The sequence below is a fragment of the Cinclus cinclus genome, chromosome 15 (genome assembly GCF_963662255.1).
Source record: "Cinclus cinclus chromosome 15, bCinCin1.1, whole genome shotgun sequence".
NCBI lineage: Eukaryota > Metazoa > Chordata > Aves > Passeriformes > Cinclidae > Cinclus > Cinclus cinclus.
In genome coordinates, this window is record NC_085060.1 from 11,053,188 (window position 1) to 11,080,002 (window position 26,815).

The 26,815-nt window shown below is 40.1% G+C and overlaps 1 protein-coding gene across 2 annotated transcripts in view; it reads left to right on the forward strand.

The window, feature by feature from the left end:
* Positions 1-334: 334 nt before the first annotated feature.
* The window catches only part of GRIA3 (glutamate ionotropic receptor AMPA type subunit 3), a 141,407-nt gene continuing 114,926 nt past the window's right edge, over positions 335-26,815 (forward strand). For both annotated transcript variants that reach the window (XM_062503089.1, XM_062503088.1), the window contains exons 1-2: positions 335-425; positions 1,285-1,443. In XM_062503089.1, the coding sequence (XP_062359073.1) occupies positions 335-425; positions 1,285-1,443 (250 nt within the window). The remainder of the gene's footprint in view (positions 426-1,284; positions 1,444-26,815) is intronic.

Below are 26,815 nucleotides of genomic sequence, written 5' to 3' on the forward strand. Positions count from 1 at the left end.
AACCCCCTCCCGGCCCGGGCGGAGCAGCCTCGGAGGCTTCGCTACCCACCATCTTTGGGGGAAGTCCCTGCGTTGGGGGGGGCTGCTGGAGACGGGGGAGAAAGGCAATCTCGCAGCCAATGAGCCCTGCTAGACTGGGGTGAAGACGAGAGCAGAGGGATTTGGGGAAGGAAAGGATTAAAAAAAAAAGAGAGAGACGAAAGGAGGGGTACCATCCTCCCCACCACCTCCGCCAGCATCGCCACCACCGTTGACACCGCTCCGAGTCTCCAGTTGCGCCCATGCCTGTGCCGCCAGTTTCGGTTTAGGGGCTGAACCGCAGGGGCTGAAGAAAATGGGGCAGAGAGCGCCCCGGACCCTCCTGCTGCTGCTGGCGGGGCTGCTGGGGGAGGCACTGGCGGGGTTCCCCAACACCATCAGTATAGGTAAGCGCCCGCCGCGGCACCGCGACCCGCGCCTTCTCCGCCAGCCGGGGGCAAGTTGTGTGGAGGGGAGCGGGGGGCGAGCCCGGGCGTCGCGGGGAAGGAGCCAGCCCTGCTCCGCTTCCTTCCTCTTTCTTGGGGGCGAGAGGCAGCGGCGGTGCCCGGGCTGCGCCGGCGGGCGGCTGCGAGGGGCGCCGGGCTGCCCGCACTCCGAGCAGCGGGGATCGGGTCCGCGCTCTGCGGAACCCTGCCCTGGAGCAGCGCATCCCGTGGAGCACATAACGTGAGAGAGTCGTGGCGTGAATCTGTAGCGACGTGCCCGAAAGCCGGGGCCGAGCGAGCCGTGAGGCTCAGGGCAGCGAGTGAAGCGAGGGCTGTTCGCTGCCGTCTCTCGGAGCATCATTTCCCTCGGCCGCGCTATCGCTCCACCAGACCGTGAAACCGCACGTTTGCCACGCCGCACGCCGCCGTGTCCCCGCACATTACTACGGTGGCGATATTTCGGTAGTCCGGACAGGATTTAGGACCCACGGTTCCCCAAGTTAGACTTTTAAATCTCTGTGAGCATCCGTGTAGAAGTGGCCTGGTTCTCAAGGTGCACCTGCAGCTTCAAGCGACTCTCATTGCTCAGGGGGCACCTGGATGTGGTGTGTGGCTTTAAAAGCCTGACTTTGGACTTGGAATAAGTGTTTTATATAGGTACTCTGTCAGAGTTACGTGCTCAGGTTCAGGCTGCTCCTGTTCATCCTCTCCTGCAGTGTGCAGCAGGCAAATACAGCTTATTGCCATTGTTTCTCCTCAGAATTAATTCTGAAATACCTTTTCCCTTTTCTCCTTTTTTTTTTTTTGTCTCCTCACCTAGGTGGACTTTTTATGAGGAACACTGTTCAGGAGCACAGTGCATTTCGATTTGCTGTGCAGCTATACAACACAAACCAAAATACCACAGAAAAACCCTTCCATTTGAACTATCACGTAGATCACTTGGACTCTTCCAACAGTTTTTCAGTGACAAATGCTTGTAAGTAAATACCTGGTTTTCAAAAATAGATTAATTTGTTATCTACCCTGCATTAAGTTCCCTCCTGGTAGCCTAGAGTTCTTGGTCATACAATATAGTGCAACAAATGTGTATAGTGACTGGAGGTTTAGTAGATTTGCAGGATTATATGGAATACCTTAGGAAAAGTTCTCTCACCACTTCACCCCTTTAGTTTTGTTTTTCAGGAAAACAACCATGTTGTTGATATAGCAGTGCTGTGTAGCTTCAATCAGTGAATTGCTGCTGAAGTAAGATCCCTCTTCTGTTGAGGCTACAACCTAGCTGTGTGAAAAGGCATGGTTTGTAAATATACCGTGTAGGGAGAAATACCATGTAGGGAGAAACCAGAAACAACTGTTTAGAAGTGACATTGAGGGGAGAAGGCTAGAGGGGCTTACTTGCCTCATCTGCCTTGAAATACTGAGTTGTTTTGTTACAGTGAAAAGCTGTGAAAAGCTGAGGAGACTAAACTGACCCATACTGTTAAAGCTGAGAGAAAATGGAATTAGAGCACTTGGCATATGGAGAAATAGCTCTGCACAAGCAGCGCACACATAGAATTTGAGCTTTTATTAACAGAAGATGCAAAATAGAATTTTGAGTATTGCTAATGTGCTGTTAAAATGCAAGATCTCTTTCAGAAAGACCTGTGCATGTTCTGCATTTTAAAAAGCATTCCTTTACCAATAGTAGTTCCTGGATATTTGTTTTACTGATGTATCCAAATTCGATTCTATACAAGTTTTATTTTAAATCTTTGAAAATGAAAGGAGTCCTCTTCCAAGTTAACTAATGCACTTTGCAATGTGGAGATATATGCCTGCACATGATCTAATGGACCACTGAATGCAATGTACTAACTTTACCTTATGAACAGGTTTCCTTTCACAGTTTGCAGGTTTATACTCTCAGTAAAAAGTGGTCAAAGAGGAGGTATTGTACTGAAATAATAAAGTGCTGGAGTACAGAAGACTATTATTTTTTGCTTTAAAACAATTCTGTATTTTGAATAACTTACTTATTTTTTTTTTATTTGCAGGAGATAGGATAGTTCTTACATTCCTGTCCCACTGTATATTCTGAGAAAAGTTGATGGTTAAAAAATATACAATAAGGAAATATTTGGACAAGTTTTGGATTGATATTCTAACATATCCCCCATGTGACTGCTTCTTGGTAGTGCAGTGTTACACTCTCCAAAGGACTTTGAAGTAGGACTTTTAAAACTTCTGCAAGGGAGTTAATTTTGTAATATACAATAAAAATATTTGGAAAAGTTGGGAAAAAATGGTAAATAAAAGCGTGTCTTTACTTTGCATCTTATTTTACTAATCCTATCGAGCCTCAACAGCTCTTACAACAAACATCAGACTATTAATCCTTAATCAGTGTAATCCCTTCAAGAGGCTGTATCTCGAACACAGTTTCCTAAATATCAATTATATGGATTTAAACTAAATATGTTGAACTGCTTGCGTGATTAATTATTAATTGTTTTTTTTTTGAAGTTGCTACCAGTGCTTCTCCCACCAGGAGAAGTGATCCACTTGTTTATGGGCAGTCAGTATATTTAGTCAGTGTTCTACTCATCTTCTGACATCAAATGATTTTTGTCAATGCTTAGTAAAAGCTGTGGCAATTTTAGTAAAGTGGGATAGTTTTCTGTAGTACAGGGCTCCGTGTTCCAACACCCATATTTCCAGTATAGTAAAACTGGGAAAACTTAAATCTCTGGAGAAACTGTCTACCAAAGAATATGTACCTACAGTAACCGATTTAAAAGCAGATGTGAAAAAGAAACGGACAAAAGGAAATGAAAAGGTGACCTTGTCTGTACTGTGTCAAGCATTTCATAATACTGTTGATAAGAAAAGAATACGGTGAGTCCTAGTCACCAGTCATAGGCTTCAGTAGTTCAAAATATAAAAAAAAAAACCATCAAAACAGTTGTTCTTTTGAATCTGGTACCAGTTATCCTTGAAAGTTAGAACACTTATGTGTATCAATGCATTAGGATGAATTAATAGCTCCTCACACTACTTGACCACAATTCCAGTCTTTAACCATACCCTCATTTCATATGGGAGTGGCAGATCATTTCAGCATGCTGCCATATCCATGAAGGAATTCTTTCCACAACATTTTTACCTCACTTGGAGATAAGCATATATTGTCTCCTGTGCTGTCAAACAGCCGTTTGATCAATCTTTGCAGCTGGCAGGGTTCCATAGGAGAGAAACCTGCAGTGATTTTGCCTTCACTGGGGAGGGAGGCTGGGGCTGACTTTGTGGTGGGATAGGTACAGGAACTGAGAGGAAATTGAAGAAAGGAGCATGTGTAGCCTGAGCCTAGTGCCTGTACTAGTCAGTATCCATAAAATAATACTTTTCATTCTCTTTTGCATTGATTTGTATGATAGTGACTGTAGTAAGTGTTCCTGTGTGCAGGGATTGAGGGTGGCTCTGCTCAGAACGACTCATGTTCTTACTGTGCAGCTGCACATCCCGCTTGATGCAATCTGGTGCATTCCAGAAGAGGAAAAAAACCTCTTCTGAAGTATTCTCATGAGCTTGAGAAAAATAACCCACCTCTGCTACGGCAGATTTGGCAATATCCCAACCTGGGAATAAATTTGTTTAGAAGCAAAAGAAAATTCCTGCCCCAAGCCCCTCCCTCTCATTCCTTTTTTAGTTAAATGATGCATAATCTGATTTATGTACATGTATTCCCTGCTTCACTGCTAGCATCAAGGCTCTCTCTGTATATTTAATTTACACATATTCATACAGTATTTATCCATTCTCTATTTATCTGCCCACTTATTTATTTAGTTGTACGATATCTTAAGAGAGAACAAATGCAAACACAGATGAAAATTCAAGTGTATTTAAAGGTGAATTGAAGTTTATCAGTTGGCTCTAGAGAAATTATCACATTTCTGGAAATATGCAACTTTTTGCTGACAGTAGAAACAGAAAGCAAGCTAACTTGACCTATGAATGTATAAAATCAAAATTAGGTTATATTTTCTTTAAAAATGCTCATGTAGGGAGTGAGCTAGCTTTTTCAGAATAATATGAATATAATAACTCAAATATATAAATTTGTCACTGAAGCAATAACTTCCATGCATTTCTCATAATCTGATGAAGGATGTTTGTGTTAATATTGAATTGTGAATATGGTTCTGTAGATCACATTCCCTAGAAATAACCCACGTCTGTCATTCTGCTCTGCACTTGTAGTGCACTATACTAACACTGCTCCAGCCTCTGCAGTGTCAGCTCATTAGCACACAGATCTCATATTCCCTCTCTGCACTGTCATTGCAAAAAATTGCTGTTGTACACCTTTACAGCCAACAAATGTGCACTTGCCTTATGTACAATTTTCAAGAAATATTTAGGAACGTAAACTAAATCTTACATATAGTCTCCCTTGAATTTCTCAAAAGAAAGCATTTTTTAATGAAAAGTATAGTTTTCATTAAATTCTGTTGGTCATGTAATGACAGTGGTGGGATGTGTGCAGGTGGAAAGGGGCTGTGATTGTAGAATCTGATTAATCTACAGACAGATTCCATCTCTCAGCTAAACCTAACCTATCAGCTGCAAATTCTTGTCCCATTATTTTTTCTGGTTTTTTTTTTCTTATGTATCTTCTAAATCCAGAAAGCTGCTTTTTTTTTTGCATTTTACCGAATATAGATGTGTAGTGGGTTTTTTTTTTTTTCATGAGCATTCATTTTTCAAGAGAAAAAAAAAAGAGGGAAGATGCAAAGACATGCTGACCTTAGGTTGCTAAAATCCTGTAGGTGGTTGTATCGGCACTTTCTTGAAGGGGTCTGATTTCAGACTTATAAAAATTTTCTTTAGCATCCTTGCAGTCCTTGTGTTTAATCTTAAAAATTAAACTTGGAAGATTTTAATGGGAAAAGTGCGTGTTCATTGTTGTGAGAGTGTTGCAGAAAATGATACCTCAGGACTAGTTGCAGACAGTTTTTCCAGTTTAACTGAGCTACTCCCTTTCCCAAGGCACAGGTGAGGGGCTGTGTGTGCTCACTCACACTCGAGCGCACGTGCCCAGGCACACGTTTTCTTTAGGTGCTGTTCAGCATTTCTTTTTGCCAGTGAGCAGATAATTTGCTTCCCTTGCATCTGTGTGCTCTTTGGCCAGCTGGCAAAGGACACTGATGCTGCAAGTGGTCAGCTCCTTTCTGCCAAAAGCATAAGCATGTGTTGCTGAAAGCACTGCCAAGTTTAGGCCGTGTACTGGTGGTTTTGCGGGAGCAGCGAGCACGGGGGAGATGCCTGAACTTTCCCAATATGGAATATACTCTGGTTTCTTCAGTGTTCTGTGGTAGAACACCTGGAAATGTGCTGTCTGCACAACTCCATTCATTACAGACCACTGAAAATGCCTTTTATGCTGCAAAATGTGCTCAAGTATCGTGCATAACTGCTGTTTGACCAAGAAAAGCAGCTGGGTTCAGTTCAGGGGTCAAAGCTTTTGCATTGTTTGGTCTAGGTTGAAGCATGAAAGGTGTGTTCCAACTAACATTTGTTTCCACTTCATGGCAGAGCAGATGATCTGTCATTAAACTTAACGTGATCTCAGTGTTAGCAGGAGGAACCACTTTCAAACTGTTTTATTATTTCTTAAATCAATTTCAGAATAAGCTTACTGTCTCTCCTCTGCTGCATATGTAGCATCGATGTGCATTGTGTGTTTAGATGTGAGGGCTCCATTTAACTCACACAGTAGAGATGGAAAAAATATCTTGCGTGGATCGACACTTTTTTGAGAAACTTGAATTCACCAAATGAATAAAGAGTAAAGCATGTCAAAGAGTGCCATTTGTTTAATTTTGGAAAGATTTTTGTGCAGATGCAGATATGAAATTATTCCATTTTCCTATATAGCACTGGGCCTGGACAACCCACGGAGCTGTTAGGACGGGTTGGAAAGCTACTGATTGACTACACCTTCCCATGAAATGTATAACAGATGTAGTTTATCTCTGGGAGGAAATGGAGATGCCGTGATGGGAAACTAGCCTGTGACAGAAGCTTTCAACAACAAAAAAAAGCCCCACAGTTTCGTTGAAGGCTGTTTCGGGAGCTGTCCACGAGCTGCAGAACACAGTGGGTTTCTTTCCTCTGGGTTCACTGTGTTCAGTGTCTGGGAGGTGGGAGGCCATCCTACTGCCAGTGTAGGACTGTTCCACAAGAAGGTGTGAAATGAGAGAGCTGATGTATTTTCAGTGCTTCTTTATTGTCACAAACCATCGATTTAACATTTTCCATTTAAAGCACATACTTTGTCATTACCAGTTTTAGAATGCTAATTTTGATTTAGTTCGGCATCCTTAAAATGTTTCAGAATATGTTATTTTTGAAACAGCAACAATGTGTTTTCCTAGTTCATTTCAAACCAAGCCAACCCATATAAATGAAAACCTGTGTTCATTTATTGTGAGGAAGTTGTTATGTGAATTGATACTGGGCGTTTTAGCTACAACCTGAGAGCAGTACTTTCTGTACTGCTGGAGAGTAGAGATCACTGGAAGGCCATGACCTCATTTCTAAGGAAACTCATAAGACAGCCTAAAAAACTATGTGCCTATTGTCAGGAGGTTTGGTATATGAAGGCTTGTACTTCTACTGGAGCAACATGGTGATCTAAAACCAAAAATTTATAAATGACTGATCTAGATTAAACCACTTTCTGTGAAGCTGTGATGATCACTGCAGTGAAGTAATTTCCAAATTTCACCCATGGAGATTTTTTTCTTCTAAACATGTATGCATTATATTTCCTGTCAGAGCTAGAGGCTTCCCTCTGTTGTATCACCTGCTTTATATTATTGTTGATCTTCAGAATGTCAGATGCCTTTGAAACTTCAAATTTGAAATAATCTTTGAGTTTTCATGTGCAGTCATCTGATGGAGACTCCAGAGCAGACACTCCTGTTCTGCTGTTTGTAGTCATTGCAGCTGGGCACTAGTAACTGCCACACAGCCTCACAGTACACACAGATAGCCTGACTCTCTTGGGAAGTGTGGAGATATTTCTATATCACCACATACAGAATGCAGAGTTCATTTTATTAGTGCACAACAATGTGTGAAATATTCAGAGTGCCCTTTCAGTTGATCTCACAAAGATGTAACTATCAGTGGTGAAACTATCATATATGCACAGAGCAAGAGACAAACAGGTGATAGGGTTTCTGTGTGAAGAGAAAGAGTGAATGGAACGAGTAGGAGCGAGTTATGTCAGTGAATCCACTGAACAGTCATACCTTCATGTCCTCGCCATTGTGTCTGAGGCTCTGGATCTGTTTTATCATCTTAACTGTTTCTAAAATAGCATGTGGCAATGTGCAGCCCTGGCACAAACACCCCACAGGAGGCACAGAAGCCTTTATTGCATGAGGATGAATCTGCAGAGACACAGAGCTGTGGGTAACTTGCCCAGGCACTTGTAGGAAGGGTGAATTGCTCTCTTGGACTGGATAATAACTCAGGTGAGCACTCTTCTGCTGGAATGGAGTGACCTGTCTGGTCACTTGATGTAATTATTTTGCCAGACTGTTTGGATGTTTCAAATATGCTTAAAGTTTTTTTGCTTGGTTTGTTTCAAGTGCAATTTACGTATTTGCTTTCAGTCCACTTGTAACTTAAGTGATTGGCTTTGAGTGCTTGGTCCTGCCCCTGTTTTGGGCTGGTGTTTGCTGGAGTTTATTCGAATGTAATGCTTGAAATTCTGGTCAAGAATTTAAAAAATATGCAGGGCTGTATGGGCGCTTCAATAGCTTGAGACTTTTTTAGTAAATGGACTATCTTTAAAATTATATGCAGCTCGCTGGGTAAGAGATAGCTTGTGTCTGATGGTATATATTCTGTGCATAGTCACTCATTTTGTGTATACTTCATTATTTTCACACATCTTTCTCCTGGGCTGATGTGTGCAATGGTACTTGCTCATTTCACCATGGGTAGCTTTGGCTCATGCAAACATCAAGCTTTTGGGCCTGGCCTATCTGGTAAAGGGACTGAACTTGGGAAATGGTGGAAATAGCGTGATTTGGAGTAAGTTGATTTGTCCTTTTGGTAGGACAGTTTTGCTATCTCTTACACAAGGGTAGTAAAATTTACCTATGTCTCAGAGGTACTGCAAGGCTGTTTCCAGTAAAAACCAGAGACCTTAGGCTAACAGCTCCTTCTTCCATTTATTGATCACTTATTCAACTTCCTAAAAAAGACAAACCCAAAACAAAAAAAACAGCCAACAATACAAAACAATCAAAAAGAAAAAAAATCCCCATCAAAATCCAGCCTACTTTGGATCCTACTGAAAGATGAATTGAAATTGGCAATTACAGATTTGCTGTCCTTGCTGTAAAATGTTGATTCCCACTGACGGACCTGGGAGAACATGTCGCAGCTGTACAGCAAGCCAATCTATCACTTGGCTAAGGAGGAGTTTTCAGCTCTTTACCAGAAGTAAGCTAAGCTGTTGGAGAGAAAAGAAATTTAGTACTGGAAAGCTTTTTGTCTCCTGTGCTCTTTGGGTCAATATAATAGGTATGGTCCATACCACTGCAGCACAGCATGTGCCCAGTTCTTGCCTACCTGACCCCACGCTCTGACTGCTTATTTGAGTGATGGGAGGAAGACCTGTCTTTGCTAGAAGTGCTGCTGTCTGTTGATTTCTCCCAGTGAGGTGTGTAAAACGTGCTGTAATCAGTATCTCACAGCTGCTAGCTTTTCCAAGAGATGTGCAGCAGTGCGTTTCAGGGGTTGCTGCCTCCTGCGAATTTTTTGGTCTCATTTTCATTTCAGAGATATTAGTCTGATAGAGGTGCTGCAGCCCACTTACTGAACATGGATCAGGCCTTGTGGATCACAGGGTTGCTGCATCATTGCACACGTCTTAGTTTGTCTTTGTACTCTGCTGTGCATGCTAAATTCCCTTAAACTTTTTGGTGGTTGTCATTGTAATTTGTGTTTTTCTGCTGTGGGGGAGCTGCATGGGGGAAGATGGCTTGGGGAAAAGTGGTAATGGGTGAGTTTTTTCAGGTGATGAATTTTTTGTAGTCTTTCTACAGGAGAGCATGGTGAAACACTGATTTTTACCAGTTCCAGAGGTTTTGTCTTTTTAGACTTTACCACTTGTGTCACCAAATTTGAATTCTAATGAAGTCTGCTGGTCTGAAAACTTAAGTTCATGCATTGTTTTTTTTCCAGCAGTTAGATGAGAGCTAATTAGTGTCTATTGATTTGCAAAGGACTGACCCCAACTCTAACCCTGGATTGAATCAAAACTGTTAGGGGGATTCTAAATTGTCTAGCAAGTTTAATGTACTCTCCCATCTTTCTCTGAAGTGTTTGTGCAGTGGTCAAGTAGCATCTCCAGAGTGGCTTCCACTCTGTTCCAACTTCCAACTCCTGTTGTGGAAGATGTGAAAAGCACTTGGACCTAAGGAAATGCTGAATGGGCAAACATTCTGCATAATACCCACTATCCAACTGTGATTTTTTTTTTTTAAATATTGCTTTTTGTGCCTATTTGCTTATGACTTCTTGATGAATAGAAAATAGGGCTAAAGACAAAAAAGGTCACAATCATAATGTGCCAGCTAATCCTATTTCTTTCCTATTTCAGCCATGTCAGCAGAGTGATGCTCATGACTAATGATAGTTTTATATATTTATATTGAATGCCTTGGCCAGCTCAGACCTACTTCCTCTATAGAACCATTATCCTACTGTTCTCTGCATCCCAGAAAGTAATTGTATATCCCAGAATATCATGATGGGAAATGATGGGAGCTATGTGACTTGCTAATCTTTTGTTTCAGATGTAGTTACAAAAAGGTTTTAAAGATTTAGATTGGGATCAATCAGAAAATGAGAGAATTAAAAATAAAAGCTTTTTTGAATAGTTTCAGGTCAAAAAAAAAATTTTCGGCTTCAGTTGAAGTCAAATATTTTCTTTTTGAGATTATGATTTCTGTTTTGTGCGGTTTTTTTTCCTGGTTGAAACAATTTGGTGAAGCTTATCCAAGTTAGAAAGATATTTCTGCTGGCATGAATCTGCCTTTTTCAGTGTAAAAGCACCTGTTCTGTCCAATTTTTATAACAACCTATTGATTACAGATGTAAATGTGAAATTGTGTGTGATTTAGAAGAAATCTTACTTTTTTCAGGGTATATAGTTCAAACTATTTGTGATGGATTTTATGGATAGACAGCTTTTGTCGAAGTATGTATAGCATGTATTTCCAAACCATCTACAGGCAATTTACTTTATTACCTGGAGGGGCAGTGAGACAAGCCCAAAATTGATCAAAATGAGACCAGTTAACCCTCCTGAATTTTTCCAATACTCCAGTTTGGCACTCCAGGTGCAGAAGCTGCTTTAAAGCATGGAACAGTGTAGCTTTACTACATGTAGAGGGTAGTAAATGTCGTGAAGGTTTCTACAGCTCTAGTGTCCTGATTCAAAGGTGTGTGTTCATACGCATCAGGTGTGCTTTACTGACAGTTACTATGTTCTATATAACACAAAAAGAAATTGTAAGTGGTGATAGTTATGCCTATCTGCAATGACCACTGGGACCTAATATGTAGTGCTTCCTTGTTCTACCCTCAAAAAAAAAAAAAAAAGGTAGATTTAGAATAGCTCTGTGAAGTCAGTAAAGGCTAAAAGCAGAGTGGTCCCTCCTGGGGTGTTCCTGGCTCTAAATGGGGAACATGAGTCCAGGACAGCCAATGGATTCTTCAGGGGAGATCCTGAACATCTTAGTCAGCAGCACACCTTTCTTCCAGGGCTGTGCAGGTTGTCCAAACTCTTGACTTCAACAACTAACTGAATACACCCCTGTGCTGCATTGCATGGTATTTCCTTCTGGAACATTGTGAAATTTAGCAAAATGGTCACGTTCAGCAGTAATAAGTGTCCCTTTATAAATGATGCTGGGTATCTCAGAAGTATCTGTAATAGACTGTGTAGAGCAGAATCTGCCAAGGAAAGATTTCGTTTTTCAATTGAAACAAAATAGTGTAAATCAAATAGTCTCCAGCAGAAAGTGCTGACCCCGCTTTTAGCAGAAGCCACTTATACCATATCTACTTTCAAATTTCCTTTTTTTCCCCCCTTTTCCCAACTACTGGTATATTTTTTGTAGCTGTGAAGCTTTTGCCACTTTTCTCTGCAACAGTTTATGTATTTTGCAATTTTGTGAATAGAGGCTGTGTGACATTAAAGACTGTAGACTCTCCTGTGAAATTTAACTCCTGGTGTCTCTTAGGTGCTTGCATGAATAGTGATAGTCTTGACTGAAAAACATTGCACCATTTTCTGAGTTATTCTATTGATAATTCAAGAGCAAGTCTCTGGTAGAACAGAGTTTTTGACAGAAATATAAAGTTAACATTTTAATTTATTTTCATGTGTAAAAGCACACTATTATTTTTCATAAATAGGGAACCTATTGTGGGTAGTGATGCTGCTAACTCCTGCATCCTGGTCAGGTTCCAGCTTGGACCAGCATCAACATAAATCAGTTATTCTCCTGGAAGCTTTATTTAGATAAATTATCTGCACTTCCTGTCTTAAATTCTTATTGTGTTGTTCTGCAGTGCTAGCCCCTGTTTCACTTAAAATGCATTTGAGATTTGAGGCAATCTTTGCATACGCTGGAGGATACAATTTGATATTAAAGCATATTTTCCTTGCGGGCTTTTCTGCAGAGATTCTGTGCTTCCTTAGTACTGTCTGGAGATTCTCTGTGTTAATAAGAATTGTTTTGTTAATTGATTCCAGAATCTGCTGCTCTGGAATAATCTGCCTTAATCAGGATCACCACATGAATTTTAAAATGGCATATTTCTGGACAAAATTCTACTTTCTACTATGTTATCTCTAGAACTGATTATATCAGCCCAGTCTACTTCTTGAATATGCTGGGTTGATTTCAGTTTACAGCAATATACTCTATAGGGGGATTAAAATCAAAATTAACTGTGTTTTCAAGCAGCCTGGGTGAAGCTGTGTATGAGATATGAACCATCTCAGTGTCTCAGAAATTCAGCTCTGTAACTGAATGTGCATAGAGTACACTTGAAAAAGTATCTGAAAACTCCAAAGATAGGAGACCTCCTTCTGAAAAATGGGTGTGAGAAGGACAGAAGTAGTCAGTCTCCCCTTCTATCCTGCCTGCCTCATTCCTGGATGAAAGAAGCTGTAGAAGTGTGGAGCATTAAGATCAAACCTCCTGGATAATCAGGACTGTGACTTTGTTCTGCATGACAGAGAAGGGCCTGCAGTTCCTGCTGCTGCCTGCCTTTTCCACTGAGCCTGCCAGCAAAAGGATCAATTAGTGCCAACTGCAGGAGTGCAGCTCCCTTACAAAGGCCTGTGTCCACTTAGAACTGTTCATTTAAGCTCTCATTATGAACTTGAGGTTAATAACAGTGCATGCTGCTACCTCATCATTTACCTGAAACTGAGAGACTATTTTATCAGTTTAGCATCCTCCAACCTAGTTTGGGTGGGTTTTTTTGTGACTGAGTCCAACTTTAAATCACCAGGTGAAGTAGATCATGTTGTGCTGTGATGATTACAGTTACAGTGTGTAGAGATTTATTGGCAATATAGAATAAAAAGTAGTAACTTTAAAATATTGATGATCAAAGCAATAAAGATGTGCAGCTTGATAAATTTACCCATTCTTAAAAGCTGGCCTTTCTTTATTAATGTCCTGCAGACAATTTACTTTAACAATAAAATCAAGGCTTTCATTTTAAAACAGCCACAGCCTGCCTCATTTCTCAGAGGTGTAGAGGTAGTGAGGTCCCCCTGTGTGTCCTGTTCTCTTTTCAGAGAAGTTGGTGCCATTAATCTTTTTGCTTTTGGTGGTTATGCTGAAAACATCCCACTGCAATATTGGCTTAGTGTGGCTGGGTGTGCTGATTGTCGTTAAACTAGCAATGAGCTTGTAAATTGGATAATGCTACAAGTTGAAGATTATTTTGATTGCCAGGATATAAATTTTCTGAGCAACAGGCTTTAAGACTGAAAAGAGATTTCTTATGTAGATGGAACAATGTGACTTTTGAAGCTTGGTGCAGCAGTAGTTTGATTACCTGGGAGCACACAGATGTGCTGTTGCTTCCTGTTCAGACTGCATTCAGAGGACTTGGGCACTTCTGCAGAGCTCATCTGATGGAGTTTCTTTGAAACATTACACTCCATGTGAAGGAGCTGAGGTGATGGCCTTGGCTCCCTTTCATGGTATCTGCAGAAAAGAATTGCTGCAGTCCGGTGGTGTATTGAGCTCTCTGCAGTGGTGGCTCATGGCACCACAAATCCTGCCTGGAAGCCAAGGAGTGCCAGCCTCTAGGTCCTTGGGAGAACTGATCTTTCCTCTGTTTTCCCTAGAGCACACCTGGCATCTTGCAATTCTTAAAGTGAAATAGGGTAGAAAACCTAGTAAGATTTCCTGATGGTTAGTAGATTTTCCTGCAGGAGCAGGAGATGTGTGCCTCAGCCCAGGGCTGGTGACCCACCAAGGTGCAGAGTCACATGCCAGGCAGCAGTGGTGTTGCAGTACTTGCCCACAGCCCCGCAGGGTTGCCAGGGAGAGATTCACTACAACCACAGCAACACAGCGACTGGATCTTTTTCACTTCAGGGCTTTGGAAGCTTTCTTTGGGGTCTGTACTCTGCAGGGATGTGGTTTTTCCCTTTAGTCAGCTGTCTTGATTCCTTTTTCTGTTCTCTGTTCTTGCTTTGCTTTTATAGATAGGGGCATAACTTTTTTTAAAAAAGAGCTATTTCCCTTCCCAGAGACAGGGAACAGGACTGTGAGTGGCACCTTCTGTTCCCTGTCTGTCTGGGTTCACCTCACACCCATCAGCCTTGCCATTATCACATGGAGCTGTTTGGTTTGTTTTGGTCTCAGTAACGCTTTTCCGAATGGGCAAGTTTCACACTGAAGTAGTTAAAAACCCCAAACTTGCTCACATTTCCTTTTAAGTGACATCAGTATAAATCACACCCAGGCTGGGTTTGCTCACATCACTGGAGTTTTCTGTGAATCCAGTTTGACTTTTGAGGTACTTACCAGTCCTTGAGATTATGTGAGTTTCCTGCAAAGTTGGAACTGCTGAAGCACTGGAGGGATCATGCAGCTTTCAGTGGAGTCTGTATGTAAATACAGTGACTGTGAATGAAAAACCAACAGAAAAATTCATCAGCATTTCTTTAGTTTCTTGAAGGCTGCCATGCCTTCTGCTCTGATACGAGACTTCTGCAGTTCCCAGTGATGAACCTCATGAAAGAAATGACTGAGATTAGTATTATTTATAGATAACCACAGAGATCATTCATCCTTCTCAAGCTGTTTATTTTTGGGCAGCCCAGTGAAACTGATGAAATTGCCAGTTGTCTGAAATGCTGCTGCCAGTTGTTTGAATGAACAGTATTGATTATAGTTACAGGACTATTCATCTCATACTGGCACGCATACAATGCACGGATTATAAAAATGTTGTCTCTGTTGACAGCTGGGTTGTGAAATGATACACTGAATTATATGTCCTTGCAGGCAGTGTCTGCATTGACTTTTCTTACCCTAATTCAAAAGTATTAAAAGTTACTTGAAGGAATACAGAATGGAGTATCAGACTCTGAAAATATTAAAGTACCTTTGTTAGAAACAACCAGTTGACAAGTTTATGTTGGAATGAGGTGACACAGCAAAACTCCAATGAGTAATAATTGGTTTAAACAATTCTCTGCTGTACAGGTGAAGAACATTTGTTTTATTAAAAGAGTAAAGGACTTCTTGGAAGTTGCATATAGAAAAGAGACTAATTGCTCTCTATTACCACAGTTTTGTTTAAAAATCAAATAAGACCTTGAGACAAGCCCTGTTTACAAGGTATATAGCAGTAGTCTTCTGACTTCAGAGCAAATACCTTCATTTTTTTTTTTTTAATTTTAAAAAAATGCATTGATGCAGTGATTGTATTTGTCTAGAGTTACCCTCAAAAGTTTTCCATTCTTCATTCTGTCGTTTACTTAACGATGTGTATCCCAGTTGCCTGGGTCGTTCCATCACAATGTCTTTTGCCATGGCATTCACTGGAGACAAGGTCAGCAGGTGGCCTGTTGGCTGTGGAACAATCTGTTCTTCTAATTCAAATGAGCTAGAACCCCAAAAGTTGAAGTAAAAGCCTCTCTCACATGTGAGAATGTGCACTCTCACTGATACATTGTGGTATATTTGAAGGATTCATATTTTCAAAAAGTTTGATCATTAAACAAAGATTAGATAGATTTTTAAGTACTGTGCTTGAAAATTTCCATTGTCTTACTCTGTAGCCATGAATGACTGAAAATAGATGTGCTCAAAGTGCTCAGAGCATTTTTATTTTAGTTTTACTCATTCTTATTTGTTTATATCTGAAGTAACACCACTGCCTCCAGTTGCTGTCCTGAGAGCAGACTTTCCCTATATTGACCTGAACTAGTTGGTACAATGAACATAACTTCAGTGGTACACAGTGGTGACAGAGGTAACTGTAGAATGCTAGGGTGAGTTTTAAAATGTGTTTGCAATTGTAGCCAATTGATTAAATAATTTCATTTAAAGTTTCATGAAATACCTATTGCATTTAAAGTTTTATGAAATACCTAAGATCAAATCACTCCAGCTGGAGTAGATTGACTTATCATGCCTCATGGAAACAGATCTATGTCACTATGGTTTTTAAAATTATATTTAGCAGTTCTTTTTAGCAGTACAGTGTTTACAGATTTGCTATGAATTTATGTGTTGTTTGTTTGCCAAAGGGTCATATTCTTCCACAGCTTGCATTACTTGTGAGAACTTTCAAGTGGAATATTTTTTACCATAATTCCAGGTTTTTCACAGCATGAACTACCAATTTCCTGAATAGGAAAATAATGTTTTCTCTTGTTCGTTCTTTCTTTTCCTTCATAGTCTGAGATTTTTTTTTTTTTAATCTGTAAAATTTGTAACCAAGAAAAAGCTTCACTTGAGTGTCTCTTGTCATTGGTTTTTCACATCCTAGCAAGCCACTTTTTATCTATCTGCTTCCTTTTGCTTGCTTTTCCTTTGTCTCAGTCTCTGCAGTGAAGCTGTTCTAATACCACCACTTTAATTGATGATGTTTTATTCTTAAAATTTTTCTCCAAGAATTTAATCTCCTCTTATGAGACAGGATATGGTCAATCTTTGTATAAGTGGATGAGTTAGCAGAATAAATATCCTATGTGTGCATGGGAGAATAGACACCCCCTCGCCCATGCTGTCAGCAGAGAGTTGATATTTGTGTGGTGCAGTGGCTGACAAGATACAGTAGCAAGGATAAAACACTAGCGACTGCACTTGGCAAAATTTAGTGGTCTCTTCAGCTGTGCATGGGTCTGCTTAATTGTTCCCCTGCTGAAATGATGCATCAGAGCAGCACAAGCCGAGCAGTTGTGATGGCTGAACTTGCTCCTGCTGCTCATGAACTAGACAGACTGTAAATGCAAACAGTAGGTGCTCCCCTTACCTCTAATTAAAGCATGGATGTGAGTTTGACTGTTCAGCTGCACTGTCAAGTTACTCACAAAGCCAACTTGGGAGGTGATAAGCAGGTATTTTTGCTAGACCCCTTTGACTTTCTGGCTTCCTCGGCAGAAAGGACAGCTTGAGGGTGAAGAAAGGTACAGTGATGAATCTCTCCTTTTTTTCTTTTTATTTTTTTAATTATAGAAAACTGTGACATTTCTACAGTTCACTTTAGTGTAAAGAGGATGATTTCCTATGAATCCTAAGGAAAGGTGTCTTTCCCTAAGCAGAATTGTCTTGTTCTTCTGTAGAGCTGCAATATGACTACTTCTGTCCTGCATGTGTTTTAAGGATACAAGATCAGTTGTGGAAATAAAGATCACCTGTGATGGTTATCTGGGTTCTTGAGAAAAGAATGGCAGAGGAAGAAATAAGAAAGGATGATAATGTCATTTGAGAGGTTGCTTGTATAGGGCTTGTAGCTAAAACACCTTATTTAATATTCGTCAGCGTTCTGTACTCTTGTCCATAAGGGCATTAACACCTTGTGGGGAACTTGGATGTTGAAACTGAACACCCTAATGTGTTCAAATTTGCCTTTCAGCAATCTGCTCAGCTGTATAAAACAGCTGTGTGGATATCTAATTCAAGCCCCAGCTTTGTTCTATGTGAGTAGCAATATCCATTGCAAGAGGCAATCTGTGCAATCTCTGTTAGATGTCAGTTGGGGTGAGTTGTGTTGTCTTTCAGGAGAATGAGGACATGTGGGCTTGCTTGGCTTAAATAACTGGTTATTTTTCAGATCTAGTTAATCACAAGCCCAAGTTCTTCACCTGAGCTATCCTTCCAGACCCATCCATTCAGGTAGCTTTTTCTAATCTTGGGCAACAATTACATTTTTTAAAAAAGTTTTGATTATGCTGTTTTAGAGGAAGAACTCTTCCTCTTGTATTTGACAATTCTTATTTTTAAGAACTCTTGGGTTTTATTTATATTTTTCTTTTGATGCAAACTTGGTTTTATTATTTTTCACTGCATTTGTGTCATGGACTAAATGTACATCTTCTGCTTGTGCAGACAATATCTGCTGATATCAAGGACACAGATTTTCAAATTATGTGTACAGCAGCATCTTTATGTAATAATACTGTGATCAGTACTGTTTCTTAATAAGCAACACCGTATTATTGCTCCATTCCTGAGGAGAGTCTCACAAAGATGAGTTAAGTTTTACAGAGTGATATTAATTTGTCACTTGCTCCCCCAGTCTCCAAAACTGGTATTCAGAAATAAATCTTTTAGGAGTAGAATTTAATTATCTTGCATTCCCATATTGTTGGCTCTAATTAGCTGACTGTGCTTTGGATTCACACCCTCATTGGGGAAGTTTGAATGGACTCTGTAGATACAACAGTTTTAGAAAGAGACTTCAGAATGTCCCTTGTCAGAAGGCTACAGCTCTGTAGAGCATGAGTAGTTTCACTTTTTGGCTTGACCCAGCACATTTATTCTGCTTAGCTGAAGTAATGAAAATCCTAGATATTGAATTTATTTGCATTTGTTTGAACCATCTTTTTGGTAAAAGAAAATATTTTTATTGTGACATTTCCATATTTTGCTTTATTTGCAATAATACTCTCCCTCTTATGTTTTTTATTCAACATAAACTGTGTGATAGCAGGATATGTTTTATTTGAGAACGGGATTGGGTGTTGGGAGAGAGGAAGAATAGGACCAAGTATGTGAAGGGAAGCTGCAATTTGGAAAGGGATCTGGAGCCAAGAGTTAAATTGCACTTCTTTCTAAGATGTGAAATGGCTTGAAAATACTCACTTATATGGGACAGCCTTGGTGTGTTTGCTGGTGCTATCTAGAAAGATTTTCAATTACTGAATCATGGGTAGACCTTATGGAAGGGCAAGTTTTTTTCTAAAGAATAGAAATTAAATCATTTGGAACTAGTGCTTAGCCCATATATTCATGGCTACTGAATTATCCTGTTCTGTCAATCTCCTTCTGTTCCTATAGTACCTCAGCAAAGTGAGAGGAAAGACTCAGTGTAGTTTTGTTTTGCTTCCTCCAGAGTGAAGAGGGGGCTCCTATGAGCTGGCTAACACTGAATCCTTGTATGACCTGATAATTTTGATGTAATGAAATGTTACTATCAAACATAGATTGAAACCATAAAATCCCAAAAGTTCTGTGCTTAAAGAGACAGGGTAAATTTATGAATTATATATACTATGTGTAAAATAATTTCCTGCTGTCTTTACTCATAGCACCAACATGACAGTCAACCAGAGGGGAAAAAACATTTATTCTTTTTCTTTTTTCTCTCATTTTTGTAAGTGGCAGCAATTGCTGACTTGTTACAGGATTAAATTCCTGTGTTTGTTAGTCCCATTACTTTGCCTTCTTTTTATTTATCTAATAACAAGAGAGAGAACTGTATGTAAAAGTACATTGCTAAATCCATAAAAAATTTTGAACAGTCCATGATTTTTCAATGCATGAAGTTCACAACTTAATTTTTTGTTATGGTTTCTGTAGGTCTCAGGATTTTTTGACATACTCGAATATACTGACAGTGCTCAACTAAAACTAAAGATAGCCTGTGTTTGCATTTCTGGCATGTTCTTGCAGACTTTTCTTGGTTTAGTGAAAAACCATAGAGGTCAGTAACTTGCTGTATGTCCATAGAGTAACTCCAGGGTTCAGAACCATGACCCTAACCAGAAAGGGTGTTACAAGTGTATTATTCTAATGAGAAATATTGGAAGCAAATCAGAATATGTTTAAATGTGTCACATTTACTTACAGCAGATTCAACAGTGAGTTTAGCCCCAGAGGCAAAGAATAGAATAATAGAGGGACTTGAATGCCTGCTTTTCTTTTATAGGTGATATCTGTAGAACAGGAGGTAAGAAATATTGTCTGAGCTTCTTTGGGAAGCTTGGAAGAGCTGATGAATTCATCAATCCCTTTTATGCAGCTCTTCTAGAGGATTTAAATCTTCCTGTCTTCAACTTATTAAATTATTATGAGAAAGTCATTCCATTGTTATCAAATTCATTTTTCTTATGCAAGTTTCTGTGCTATTTTTGTTGTAGAAAGGTATTGTCTCACTGATAACATTGCCAGTGGGAAGGAGTGCTTGGACTTGCTCGTGCAAATGGAAAATACGTGGAGAAAAATCAGAGTACAAAGAAGTCTTCTGTGCCTATAGCTGACATTTCTTAGAAAATGAGGTCTCTTAAGCTTCCTAGTGTAGTCTGGAGAGACACTTCACTTAGTCCATTAATCTATCTGAAAAGCTTTACTACCTGAGTTCAACAAATAAATCTATTCAAGGCCTACAAAATTTTCAAGTCCAAAAATAGTCTGTTGATGGGACACTTTAAAAAGCTTGACTCTGTCAGGGAGTTGGTTTGGTAATCAGAGTAGGAAAATTCAGTAGCAGTAGCCTAACATCAGCTCCTACAATGCATCAGTTTAATCAAATACAAGGGCACGTTATCATAGCCCTTTCTGTTGTCAGCTGCTTAGGCAGAATAGAATTACATGAGATGCATTTGTGTGTGATGCAGAGAAAGAGAGGTTTCCTGGTTTGGAACCTTTGTGATGAGCTGCTTTTTGCTGAATGATGTGAATGCTTCTCTTGACTATTGTATGGGTCTTAACAAGAGAAAAGTATTTTAAATTTACTTTGAAATTGTCAGTGGAATTTTCAGGTTAAAATTCAGAATCATTAATCTGTAAAAACTGGAAGATATTGTGAGTTACTTTATAAGAAATTAGTAAAGCAGAAATTTAGTAAGTTTTTTTATTTGATAGGAGACGGGTACATTTAAATTAAAGTAAGGCATTGTATATCTCTAACTGTAGTCACATATCAGTTCCCATTCTGTTGTGCACAGTAAGCTGATTTTTTAAAAGCTTTTTTGAAAGGCAGCTGAAAAATTAATGGAGTTCATCGAGTTCATGAAATGGTTCCTCCCATCACTGTGTCTGTGCCTGCTGTGAGTAAGGGCTGCCCAGCCTCCTGAGCCTGGTCATGTCACCCAGAGCTGGCAGTGACTCTCTCCAGTCTCATCTCTCACTAAGATTTTTCCTGTCCTTTGCACAGTTTTGTTTCTGGTTGACCTCCCAGAACAGGTGGTGCTGCAAGCAAGGGATAAGCAGCAGTGGGGGAGGCCCTTGGGCTGATGATGATCTTCTGGAAAGAGCTCATCCTGCAGCTCACTGCAGAGCTTGAGGAATGGTACAGCCCTGTGGGAAATTGCCCTAAGGCTGAGAAATTTATTGCAATCTGTCATCCAAAGTACTGCAGTTGAGCTGTTTGGTAATTGGATATCAGACCTACTGTCCTAGAGATGCACACTGCCCTTTTGAGACTGTTTCTCCCAAGTCTGTACTGATTCAGGTGTTGCACAATTGTGTTTCAGACAGTAGTGAGACTTATCTGCTTGTTCCTTGGCTGAAAAAATATCCCCTGAATGGGATCGTTCCTAATGGTTTATCAAAGACTGATTGAGAGTTGTAGTATCTAACTGAGGGCAGGATCCACAGTGCATTGCTATTTAGAAATTCATACTTACTTTCTGCCATAAGGATTAAGTGTTCTTGTTCCCAAAACCAGAAGTTTTGGATGGTGTTGCAGTAACATTCTTGGTCTGGACTTCCCCCTGCCTCATTTTTCCTCTCCCTTCTAAGTTTACTCAGTAGTTTTGCAGGACGCTTGGAATTTATTGGTGTATACAAACATGTTGTTAGCAGATTTAGTGATTCTTGTAAAAAGACAGAGAGAGTAATTTTTTGATACTTCTAATAAAATGTCAGAATATTTTCAGAAGAAAGTTAATGTTTGCTAACCTTATTTCCAGTAGGGAGGAGCTGTAATGTAATACAGATTTTTTTTTAAAATATCTGTGGTTCTACATCCATTTATATTCATGCTGATGAGACTGCAAAGATGGTAAGATCACAGGAAGATTCTCTGGCCTGCGTGATGTTTGTGAATAAAAGAGTTTCTAACTCACAGGATTGGAAGTTACAGGAGACTTCTCATTTTCTGTTGTCTCTCCTATTAAATGTGAGAGAGAGGGAGAGGGAAGGGCTGTAGTTTGAATGGACTTGAAGGTCTTTTACTGCAAAGAGGGATTTTTTTAAGTGTTAGTAGAGAAGAGACCGAGGAAGTGTGGTAGTGTAATGGTATAAATCAGACAAAATCACCTGACAACGCCTCACAGAGCCAGATTGTAATGTCTTATGGAAGGGGCCCACCAGAGTGAGCACCATGGTAATTTGACCCTCAGCTCTGACTCAGTGTCTTGAGCTGACACATACATCAGTCTGTGTCTGTCCATCAAAACACCGAAGCATCTTCTTAAATTTGTGCACACAGCTTTTGGGATGTAGGACATGAAGTAAAACCTTTTGTGCATGTAAAGCAAGGTTAACTAAGCTGTGGTTCTTCAGGTGTGTGTGTTCTAGAGAAAGTCAAGTGCTGCCCCACACTGCCACTGTCTCATGACACACCCAGCGTTCTGATGAGATCTTCTAGGTTCTCTTGATCCTGGAACCAAAGGGCTGCTTGTCTGGCCTTGATATGAGGCAGTTACTCCTTTCTGTCAATGAAGCTGTGGGAAGAGCCCCATTTCTCTATCAGCATCACTCATACCCCTGCAGACCATAGTCTCATGCTGTTGCTGATGATTAATGAGATTGTTCTCTGCTTATGAATGTAGCAGCATCTTGTGGAGCACAAAAAATGCATGTGCACCGTGTTAACATTTCACTATGCAGGTGGCTGAGAGCAGACTTTGAACCAGTATTTAAAGCTACGACACTGTGTCCAAACTCTCTGAGATTAACAAATAATTCCAAACTAGGTCTGTCTTGGCCTCCCCTTCCCTCTCTGAAAGGGCAGCAATCACCTAAGAATTAACATGTAGCAAAGTGACTTTTCTTTCGCAATCAGGCTTTTGCTGAACCATTTCCATCAATTTTGGCTTCCACATTATTCAGCTGTGCACCAGACAACTCTTTTGTTATGTGCCAATTAACCCAGCTTGATAAATAGTGATTATGCATAATTCATAAAGAATTATATTCTTGTTGTTCCCTGTAAATAAGGCACTGGCTTAGCTGAGTGTACTGGTCTGTGAATTACTGTCAGATGTGATCATAAAGGTCCAGGAGGTTGGTAGCAAGAAGAACTCTGAGGGCTAAGGCAGATACAAATGATATCAACAAAAATAGATGGGAGGATGCTTTTGTAAGGGCAATTGTGATGCTGATGTGGCATTTCTGTAATTTACACTTCCAGTGGGAATAGGTCTCTCAGTTCTAGTCCAGATTTCACTGAATTCCATGTGAACAGCTCCAGTGGTACTGATGGGTGCTTTATTGACCCCTAAAGAGCATCTTCAAATAATTTCCCTGGCTCCTGAAGCCAGTTTTCACAGACATTCTGTTTCTGCTTCTGCATTAACTGATCTGAAACCTCTCAGACTGATAAGCAGTGGAACTCAAGGGTAAGAACTGCATAGCTCCATGAACTCTGAGCAGAACAGGAGAGGAAATAAATGTGAAATCCAGTCCACTGGTCCAGGATACACTTACAGTGACAGTGCTTGCTGGAATACCATTGCAGAGCCTCTAGGAAAGTGTGAGGGACTGTTGCTTTGGGTAAACTGGGCTGTCTGTCAGCCAACACCTTGCTCTGCAAACATAGAGCCAACTGGAAACCCTCCAGAGCTGGAGGCTGCTTGCACAGCTGCTGTTTTGGCGTTTGCATCCCTGTTCTCCTTGAACAACCTTAATTGTGACCTTCACCTCCTGGTGAATTTTACCCAGCTCAGTGCTTCAGGTGTGTCAGCCACTTTGCCTCTTCTGTCTCATCCTCTGTAATATATCCCCACAGGCCTATAAATGGCACCACCTCAGCAGACTCAGCTCATCTTTCATCACACTGCCAGAGCCTTGTTTTGATTTATTGCCTCTCACCACAGTGGCCCAGAATGAAGTCAGCTTCTGAAATCACTTAGGGAAGGATCTGCTGAACAAGCATACATTTAATAATATGCCTCTACCTTTTTACTTCCTCCACACTGAGATGTTCCAGTGATATAAGAAATCCCTTCAGAGTACTGGGATGCTGGAGATCGCAGCTGCTGATTTGTGGCTCTGAGGCACAGCACTGCCTTCAACTGCTGCTCCTTGATTCAACCCTACGTTCTGCCTAACATCTGCAGCTACAAAATGCTGCCCTTTTCTGATAGGTATGATTTATTTTTTTCTTCATGCCACAAAACTCTTGCTTTCCCTTAGCCTGGGTTTAAAGGATTTTTAAGATAGATAGTTTCTGAGGAAAGAAACAATAGCAAAGTGCGTACTCCCTGGTCTACCACATCTTGTCAAGTTCATATTAAAAATACTTTTTTTTACCATGCTTTTTTGTTCCAAGGCAGAGTGCTTAATGGCTTGTGGAACTCTTATTACTTTGAATATACTTACAGAAACATTTGTGTTACTGTGTTTTTAGAACATGCATATTATTAGAATATATTGCCTGCTTGTAAATAAATGGCTATGAGATTTTCTAGTGTGTTGTAACTGGACAATTTTTTGAAAGAACAGGGGTTTTCTTATTTTCCTCCCACCAGCATTTTAGAAAATTTGCTTCAGAAAATAAGAGGTACAGTTGCAATCCCAAGTGATCAGAGAGAGTAGGCATGACATACGATATTAAATTAAAAGCATTTCAAATGGTGCAACAGATGGAAACAAGTTATTTCACTTGAGTGACTGTTAGATATTTGTGTTGCATGCACATTGTCTGTGTTTCTGCAGAGATTAGTCACGAAGCAGGAGTTGGATATTGGATGTGAAGAGCGCAGATGATCATTGTTTGCTGTGAATATATTTAGACCCTCCTGCAGAAAGCTTTGACAGGTCCTCTGGATCACTCACACAGGTGTTAACTCATCTCCCATGGTCCATGGAGAAAGGAGTGTGTGGTTACTTGTATAGAATTGGTGAAAGCTTGCACAAAGGGCAGAGCTCAGTGAACTGCTTTACATCCACTCATTAAGTCTCTGACACTCTCTGAACCTGAGGGAGGCCCGTGCCATAAATCTTAAGCATTCGGGATGGTGGAGTTGCAATCTGGAGCAGAGTGTTGGCATTGCACATACTGCTGCTGTGGGCAAGGCATTGATTATCCTGGAGTAGCTGAGCAGAAACATCTCCAGCAGGGTATGCAAGGCAGATACCAATACCTTTCCATTTCTCTCCAGCAGTGAGTTTAACTGACTACCAAGCGAAGCCTCTTGTGCTTCTCCTGCAAGCATCTGCTTTGTTGTTAAGATTACCATAGGCAGAAAGCAGAAGAGGTCACAAATAACATAAATCCAGAGCATTTAAATTTGACTCCTACAACAGCGTTACAAAGTCTTCTTTCTAAAAGCTCTTTGTTTAAAACTGCGTGGTATGTGATGTCTTTCCTTTAAAAGAAATACTTCTTGTGGGCAGCTTGTGGGGATGGTGGGATCAGGATGAAAAGTGTTCTTTTAACAGTAGAAGATCGTGAATTACCAGGATGGGTTTAATAGAAAGCTTGGATGTATCTTTGGTGCCTGGTCTGAGAGCTTGAACTCCATCTTGTAAAGACACAAGCAGGATAATGTAGTATTTTAATCAGCACGTACCTAAGTATAGTCCTTAAGTACCTAACATATTTTTTTAAATAATCTTCCAAAAAAATCAGTTGATTTTGATGGCACTTACATATCTTCTCTCACCTTTAATCCATTTTAAACTTAAACTCCTATTTTATTTCTTTCAGACTCCAATGCTTTATACTTCAAAATGAGTCATGATTATCTGATTCACAGCCTTTCAAAAGGAATATTCTAATAGTACTCAGAATCAATGCTATACTTTTTTAAAAAAAATTAGTGTGTAGCAGGGATCTCAGGTAAACAAAATCCGTTAATATTTTAGTCCTGAGATGCAGTTGACATTTCTTGGAAATTGGCTGGATTGACTCCTGGGTTTCTTCCACCATCAGAAATGTCTCATAATTACAGAGATTCTGAAAAACAAGTGATTTTTCTTTTTTTTTTTTTTAATTAAAACCATGCATTATAATTTGGTAGGTTTGTGGGACAGAAGACTCATTTTGTGGTTGAGTTTTAACAAGATTTTCAGGAGAAAAGGATATTTGGGTTTGGTTTTTTTTTAGTTGTGCTGCCAGTAACCTGGAAACAGAGGTAGTTCAGACTCTACACTGTCTTAAGTTTGGAAGTAGGTTGGGAGCTAAACAGAAGTGAGTAGAAAATAACAAGTAGCACTGCCTGTTCCAAGCTGCTCAGGCTACCTGCAGTACCTTCTCAGAGTAGAGCAGTTTTCAGAAAGTTAAGCACAGCTTTCTCAGTAAAATCAAGGTTATGTTCAGCCTGTCTTACAGTTTCGTACTCAAGATTGCTTTTTTATTTGTATTTCAAACATATTAGCTAGTTTTTTAAATTAATTTGCATATATGTAAAATTGGCAGTTTGGGCCAGAGAGTTTTTTATTTTGGTTTACTTTTATCTTACTGAAGCTGTGCTAGTGGACAAATACCCCCATTGTGACATGCATGAGGTGTGGTGCTTCTGGTGTTCCCACTTAACACTGTTAAGTGGCTTGTTTTTGTCATTGCAAGCTGGCATTTTTCATACACTCATAAAATTCACACAAACGTTCCAGTGT